Raw genomic sequence first — 9,242 nt, forward strand, 5'->3', positions numbered from 1 at the left:
TTCTAAAAAAAAATACTTGTAACATTATTATATAAAACTTGAGGATAACGCAATTTGACCTTTTTTCAAAAATCGAGACATTTATTTATTGATAATATTGAACGATGGTTTTTTTGCGTTCTGAATACCTACTTATTAGTTATTTCCATATAGCTATAATGAATAGCTATTGTATATGACTTCCGTTATTTCGAAAGCTTCGAAAAATTTTTCTATGTCGTACTAAGAAAGTATGAGTAGTTTTTAAATGTTTAACAAAATAAGTACGAAACAAAAAAGTTATAGCTTAAGACAGTACGTACTATACGTAAGACATGCTGATAGCTATTAAGAAAGAATACAAGTGAATAATTGTAATTATAATATTTACGAAATTGGGAAATGAATAGGTATTATTATTAAATATTACATTTATAGCAATACGATAATATGATACAATATAATTATTGATTAGTGATTACGTTCCATGTCGTAACTTTAGATTCACTTAACGTTAATTAAAATAATATTAAAAATAGGTAACCAACTATGATGTTCAGTTTTCATTAAACAAGAAACGCCGATTGTCATTTGCGCATCGCTATTGTTAATTTTGACTTTTTTTGTAAAACAGTTGCGCATCGTTTGAATTTTGGGTTATACATCATTTGCGCATCAACAGTTTAAAAGGTCTTACATCATTTGCGCATCAATATTATTTAACAATATAATTTAAAAAATAGGTGTATATACCCAAAAGGGTTAGTTGTTTTCTAACTTTGATCATAAAATTCATACATCAACTTTCAAATATTGTACAGATATTTCTATTTTAAAATATATAATAATATTTTGATTATGATTATTTATGACATTATAATATACCCAGTATTGATTTATAATATTATAAAAATCATTACATTTAAAATCAAAAATTATTTTATCATAAATATTTATATTAATTTTTTTTTTTTATTAATTCAATTTATTTTAATTATTTGGCTTTATTTATTACATAATATGATTTATGAATATATCAAAATTTTATCAATATTGTTCAGCATATGTTGATGCGCATATGTAAATAATTACATAGTTAAATTATAATATTGACTGTTTTAAATATTATCATTGCTTTATATTAAGAACCATTTCGGGGCAAACAATATTACTATTTATTATACATCCTAGACACGTGAGAGTATCATCGCATGCATAGCAATTTGAATAATTACATTAAAATTATCGCGGTATCAAAATAAAACTGTAGGTTACTATAATTTAAAGGTATATTATTATATTTAATTAGGTATTGTGTTTACAGGGTGATAAATATTATATTTTAGAAAATTTACACAATATATTGTTAAAGGGTTTATTTTTGACAGGGATAATAAACATATTTATTGTAGATTAAACTATTCAACATTGGAACTAACCCTAAATAAGAACACATATTCATGCTTTTAAAAATATAAAATTATATGAAAAAAAATTTAAAAAAATATTTGTGAGAGTATAATTTATATTATCAAAATTAATTACATTGTTATAAACCATAAAAACCGTAAGCATTATACATTACAACAATGACAACAGCATATTGAAATATAAACTTAATACACATGGATTTTTATATACATAACATTATTGTCAAAACAAATTCTAACCAAATAAGGATATCAAATTTAAAAGAGGCAAATATAATACATTTTAAAAACTGATTTTAAAGCAGATGAATTGAAATGAACATTGACAAACCAAAAATGTATTTTTAAATAACAAATCTCGTTAATTTTTACAATTTTAAATAACGTCAAACGGGTTAATGAAATTATTTATAACATGTAATCTATATCAAGAATTGGCAATTCTATTTCTTCGGGCATAGTAGATCTTTTCTCTTTCATCTTATTAAGTATAACATATTGTAATTCTTTTCTTTTTTGGCAGTTCACAACAACTTCATCAACAGAAAACCAGTTTTCTAAATAACGAATCGGAAAAGTGTAATCCACAATCGTCCTATAAAATATGGTAAGATTTAACATGTGTATTAAAATACAATAATTAGTTGACTTACTTTAAAAAACATTTCAACAAAATGAATCATAAAAAGACCACAATCTGTATAATTCGGTTGTTGAGGTACCCTAAGTGCAGCTCCTTTTATAGCTTCAGGACTAAAATCTTTTATTTGTCCTGGATGCTTAACAAAATATTCTTGTTCTAACCAACCACGTAGTGTAGCTGTGATTCTGGCACGGTCAACACCACCAAAATAGGAATCCAACACTAAAATGCAAGACCTAAAAAATAAATAAGCTTTAATAACATTAACTTAGATTAATAATGTAAATATTTTACCGTTTAACTTGTATTTGTCTGAATGTTTTTGTAACCCAAGCATCAGTTTCATAATCAAGCCCTTGTTTTGTAGATAGGTTTTCCTAAAAAATATTTATATCCAAATTAAATAATAACAAAAAATTTTTGAAAGCTATTGAATGATGTAAATTATTTATAGAAAAAAATTCTTACTCTTGATGTCATATCAAACAAACGAAGATCTTCATCATTAGGGTCAGCTTCACTACGATCACGAACAGCAGAATATGTAATGCGTGGCCATGGATATCCACCTATAATTTATTTAGTGCACATTATTTGTCAATCACATCGGTTTAAAATATTGTAATAGAAGTATATACTCATACTAATCAACACATAAATATTTAAAACTAAACGAATACTATAAAACTAAGAGTTTTTGTATACATTTCACATCATGCTTTTAAGAGGATTTATTTAATTTCATAATTGTAAAATGAAATATTAAAAATTATAATATATTTAAATTGTAAATATTTACCAGCATCATCATCAGGTTCATTTACTGGAGTTCCATCTCTCATATTAACTTTACCTGATAGGTACGGAAAACAAATTACCGCTAAAAACCAATGTTTACTAAAAATAATAATTAATTTGATAATAATTTTAAGTTTTATTTAAAACAGATGATTAAAGTTATGTTAATTCTTACTTTTCATTAACAAGTATAAAAACAAAATCTTTCTTGAATATGTCTTCATTTTTTACACGATCATGTCTTCTCTGCGATGGTATGTAATGTGCTGGATAAAAAGAAGCATCAAATGTTTTCGTCATAGTAGTATAAAATGTAGTATAAATGTGTATTAAATACATATGATTGTTTTCTATCTTCCTCATTTCATTTTTGAGTATACCAATCACTATAATACAAATAATATTTTTCATAATATAATTCATAACTATTATTAATAAAATTTGAATTGAAGTCACTTACTTTAAATAAAATTATGTTAACTTATCATTGACATATTTGCCTGAATTAAGCATATTATAATCGGATATACTTAATGTAATCTTGCTTAAATCCTGTTTGAGTATTCTATAAAACATAATTATATTTAAATATGCTTAATAAAACAAGTAAAAGTAGTGTTATCACTGAGTAACACTCACCCATCTGTCTTATAAGTACAATATAGCAAATTTACATTTAGCAGAACCAATATTTAAGATATAATGATCAGATATCTGTATAATATACACATAAATATTTAAAACTAAACGAATACTATAAAACTAAGAGTTTTTGTATACATTTCACATCATGCTTTTAAGAGGATTTATTTAATTTCATAATTGTAAAATGAAATATTAAAAATTATAATATATTTAAATTGTAAATATTTACTAGCATCATCATCAGGTTCATTTACTGGAGTTCCATCTTTCATATCAACTTTACCTGATAGGTACGGAAAACAAATTACTGCTAAAAACCAATGTTCACTAAAAATAATAATTAATTTGATAATAATTTTAAGTTTTATTTAAAACAGATGATTAAAGTTGTGTTAATTCTTACTTTTCATTCACAGGTATAAAAACAAAATCTTTCTGGAATATGTCTACATTTTTTGTCCATCTTTTTACTTTTCCGTGTCTTATCTGTGATGCTGTGTAGTGTGCTGGATAATCAGAGGCATTAAATGATTTCGCCAGAGTAGTATAAAAGTGTGTACTAAATACATACGTTCGTTCTCTATCTTCCTCACTTAATTTTTTAGTATACCAATCACTATAGTACAAAAAAACATTATTTTTCATAATAGGTATAACGCATAACTATTATTTATAAAATTTGAATTGAAATCACTTACTTTAAATAAAATTCTATAAGAATATCATTAATGAATTCATATGAATTCAACATCTTATAATCATTTAGTTTTATTTGTCCTTCTTCAAGTATTCTATAAAACAATATAAAAAATTAAAAAATTAAATTTTACAAGACAAACATATTTCTAACTTACATTTTGTAGTTTTCTTCAATTATTTCAATCTGAAAATTGAATTTTAAATGTTTTTAATAAATATATTATCGATTATTAAAAATATATAAATTAATTAAATATTATTTTCAAATGATATAAAAAATAAATAAACATAATTATATTTAAATATTCCTAATAAAACAAGTAAAAGTAGTGTAATCACTGAGTGACACTCACCCATCTATCTTATAAGTACAATATAGCAAATTTACATTTAGCAGAACCATTATTTAAGATATAATGATCAGTAGAGTTAGGATGTTGATGACCTAAAAAACACACAAAAATGCCCTAAAAACTTCAAAAAATGTATACTTAAAAATTATCTAATAAGTCTAATAAAATAAGTGAAAAAAATGTATTTATAAAGAATACTTTTTATTATTGATATAGGTGTAATTATAGTAATTTAAAATAATATGAATTATAATATTAATAAAATAATATAAATAAACAATAGACAATAGTATGTAGATTTAGATTTAAAGCATAAAATTATTAAAAATAAATTTAAAAGTAAAATAATATAATATGATAAAATAAATAAAAAAAAATTGTATTAAAAATATTCTCAATATTCGATAAGCGTAACGTTCGATAAGCATCTACGATCGGCGTGTGACTTATTTTATCAATGTATAACACCAAAAACCCCACAATAATAAAATTAAAATTATTTTTTTTGATGTAATACAAATTTTTTCTCAGATAGCATTGTATAGAATTAAAGGAAAAAAAATGCAAAAGTCATCAACATCCTAACTCTAATGATCAGATATCTGTATAATACTTCAAAATCTGATAGTATATGAATGTCTAAACGTATGATTAAAATTTTTTTTTCCTAATTTTTAATAAATTTGAAAAGTAAAATAACATTTACTCCATTTACCAAGAAAATGTGGTTACTTAACATACACAACTGCACATGAAAAGTAGGGATATCAGTACATATAGGGTAGCTTTACAGCAAGGTACAATACATTTTGATTTATACACAATTCCATAAACTTAGTAAACACAGTATAGAGTTATCAGAATTTTGGGCAAAAATCAAATATTTTTTATCTTACACAAATACTAATTAATAAATTTATAAAGACTAAAATACATTATTTAATTTTAATCAATTCATTTTAATATTATCAGTGTTTCCAAGTGTTCATACTTAAAAACATAGGCAATTTTAGTAATATCAGTTCCCTTAATTTAAGTTCAAGCATAATTTACTTTTCATACTAGAGAAAAAAAAATTAACCAAATTAAAATATTAAAATATTACCTGTACACTTGTTAAAATATTTTAATTTTAAAGCAGTTTTGAAATTATTACATTTTCATATCATCTTATAACTAGCTTTGAAATTAGATTATACATTTTAACTAATTGAGTGCTTGTAAATAGTAAAAAATGTGTTAGTATTATTATTCAACGCAATCAGTTTAAGAGATAATACTACTTATTTAGTAAAATAAAACTATAAGATGCTAGCGTTAAAATTTATTTGATTATTAGCTGTTAATTTTTAAGTATGAGTAAAAAAAAAATTAACTATTAACTATTAAAAAAAAAATTATAATACAAGTGATTTATATCATGCAAACAACTTAAAAACATACCTCTTTTTCAATTTCTTCGTCTGAACTTATTTCTATGTAAATTTTGATGAATGTCCTAGTTGAAAAAACCATTATTAAAATTAGTAACAGTAAGAGCTGTTCTTACAATGTTCGATTAGTGCCTGATAACGTTAAATTTATGAATTTATCATGAGTTAAGCGATGAAATTCTACCGGTTAATCTTGACCAACACTTAACCGGACATTGTAAAAACAGCCCTAAGAAAGACAAAGTCAAATGAATAAAAAATTAAACTAATACCTAAATTTAGTAGAAAATATATTTAAATATCACATTATTATTAATTTATTTTATATATATTATTTATATATTTTATAAATTAGTAATTAAAATATGACAAAATATATTATTATTATATTATTAGTTATTTTATTTCTATTTTAAAATATTTAGTTATAATTATAGCTAATGAGATTTTAATGCGCATTATACCATTAAAAGAATAGTTAGGTAATTTTGAAAACTACTGTAAAATTATACTTTAAACTTTTAATAGTTAACACATAGTGTAACTGAGAGAGCGTACTGTTTTGCGTACCAATACTAAAAGGTGGCAGCAGAAGCGCATTTGGAAAATTTGCCGTCGTTTTTGGAGGGTTTAGTGGTGGGGACGCGCGAGAACAGACGAATTTTGGTCGCCGCCTAGAAGCGCTCTCTTAGTGACCTGACTATAGATACTATTAATGGTAATTAGTTCACTAATAAAATATGAGTAGTTTACTACCAAAGAACAAACAAGAAACGACACTCTGCCGTGTGATAACAAAGTGGAGGCTCGGCCTTGAATTATATTCGAATTATTGGAGGCTCCGCTTTGAAGTTGGTACGGTTTTTGTTTACAATAACTACATGTATAGTAATATTTATATACAACAATAGGCTATACACGGTTATATACTATAACCGTGCCAGCTGCACTCAAGGTCACCCTTTATTTAACACACAATGATAGAGAGTGTCGTATCCCCGGCGGCACTTGGAGGCATTCAAGGTCGCCTATTTATTTAACATGGAAAGATAGGGAGTGTCGTACCCCTGTTACTACTAAATATATAAAACATCAAAACTAATGTAAAATTACTATTCTGATTAAATAGTTAACTATAAGAATACTATTAGAAATAATAGTAAACTACAATGAATAAGTAGTTAACTATACTAAAATTAGATGGTTATTTTTACTAAGAGAGAAAAATGATAAAAACTATTATCCAGCCCAACGGTAGTGACGCGCGAAGGTAAATAAAAAAAAATTAAATAGCGTAGTACCCACTAGTCACTAACACTAACGTATAATAACAGGAAACGGAATTGTACCATTGACATGCCGTGCTAATTTTTGTTAATACAAAGTCAGGTCTACAGGGCAAATAACTGAACATATAAAATCGTATATGGTATCAATGGATCAAAAATATTGTGCAGATGGTAACAGAGGAACTCTTAAAAAGATTGGTTAGATGGTTTAGAAGTTATAACCAAAAATATTCAAGTACATTTAAGGCCGATTTACGCAATGAAACATACCATTCCTTTCGCGATTGTGGCGGCGGCAGCGACAGCGCGGTCTCTCGGATGCCGGTGAATATAATAATATTATAGTAATATATAAAATATATAAAAATTATAATAATATAATAATATTATAATGCCAACGACGCTGGCTGGATTATTATTATAAATAAATACATTTAAAAAAAATCGAGACTTATTTTATAAAAAAATATAGCTGATATCACACCGCAAACAGTCGTTATAACACCGTGTAAAAAAAAAAAAATAATTTAAATAAAAGCAAATTAAATCTTTAAAGTACGTGACATAATATGGAAACGAAGTAAAATGTCATTTTGTAATATTACAAATAGTTATCTATGACGTCAAATAAGAACAATTAAAAAATTAAATTATGAACAATAATATAGGGGTTATTTAAAACGTAGTGTTTTTGGTGTAATAAAAGAAAACGCATACCTATAATACTCATAAAAATAAACAAATATAACTAACCTTTTTACTGCTACAAACGCTCCGTACAAACGCCACTCTCAGACTGCAAGATACACGTGCATGTAATAGGTACAAGAGACGCTATGAAATAACAACCAGAGTGAGTAGGGTCCTAGCCCCACTATACAAAAAGTAGCGTTACCTATGCGTCACCTCTATCATCGTTTACACTCTCGGATCGAACGTCATTGGTCGCCTTTGTACTTGCATTGTCGCCGGCCACGAGCCGAGACTCAATAAAGCCGGAGTGAGGGATTTTATTTTATACAAGAATATACGATTTATTTTTTATACTTGCACAACAAGTTATCGGCTGCGTCGAGAACAGGAATTATGATATACCTAGAGGTAATTCGTGGTCGAGACTAACACAGTGCCATATATATATAGCTAATCCAGTGATGCAGTCGTAATTTGTTTTTTGTCACGCCTGCACCGAAAGTTTGGTTTTCGACCACGGTTGAAGCGTTCGAAAGCGTCCTTTTTCCGTCCAGCGGGCGGTAAAGTGGAAATCCCCAAAGTGCCGGGCGGAAAAGAGAAATCCCCAAAGTGCCGGGCGGAAAAGAGGAAATCCCAAAAGTGCGGGCGAAAAGAGGAATTCCCCAAAAGTGCCGGGCGAAAAGAGGAAATCCCCAAAAGTGCCGGCCGCCGGCGCGTAGGTATCCCTGCACAACCAGAAACTAAAATGTACACCTACCACGGTTCTTACAACATAAACTTTTGGTACATCTTAAATGTATAGTAATCTCCTTGCATGACGCATAACATTTAAACATATTATTAATTTGCACTGTTGGGCGTGACAAAAAATATAATTGTGGCTCGTGCGGGAAGGCAATTTCAGTCTTGGGCGAAATGCGGCACTTGCCTACGGCTCGTGCCGCCACAAACGCCGCGACTGAAATGGCTCACTTCCCGCCCTTGCCACACAATATACTATATCGTGTATACGCTTAAATGTACTTGGTACATAAACGTGAGGGGCTTTGCCCCCACACCACCCACAACAATCATTTATGTACCTACTACTTTAATACATTAAAGCTTGGATTTGTATGTATTTATTGTAATTACAAATGTATTCTGGTTGATAGTATGATAATATGCTAACTACTAGGTGAGCAAAAAATTTGTTTCATGATATAACGATTTAAAAAATGATAGGTACTTCTTAATGCATATTTTTGCATTATCTTGAAATTTTTCTATTTTAAAATTTT

General features: G+C 27.0%; 1 protein-coding gene across 1 annotated transcript; it reads right to left on the reverse strand.

Annotated features, from left to right (window-relative positions):
* Positions 1 to 1,510: 1,510 nt before the first annotated feature.
* Positions 1,511 to 6,333, reverse strand: LOC126552732 (sentrin-specific protease 6-like). The gene is made up of 9 exons (XM_050207566.1): positions 5,991 to 6,333; positions 4,350 to 4,378; positions 4,194 to 4,286; positions 3,899 to 4,111; positions 3,779 to 3,822; positions 2,852 to 2,905; positions 2,521 to 2,621; positions 2,347 to 2,429; positions 1,511 to 2,288 (listed from the first exon to the last, which is right to left on the reverse strand). Exons 1-9 carry the CDS (start codon positions 6,060 to 6,062, stop codon positions 2,036 to 2,038), a joined length of 942 nt encoding a protein of 313 aa, XP_050063523.1. The 5' UTR covers positions 6,063 to 6,333; the 3' UTR covers positions 1,511 to 2,035.
* Positions 6,334 to 9,242: the final 2,909 nt, after the last annotated feature.

This window comes from Aphis gossypii, chromosome X, assembly GCF_020184175.1.
Source record: "Aphis gossypii isolate Hap1 chromosome X, ASM2018417v2, whole genome shotgun sequence".
Lineage (NCBI taxonomy): Eukaryota > Metazoa > Arthropoda > Insecta > Hemiptera > Aphididae > Aphis > Aphis gossypii.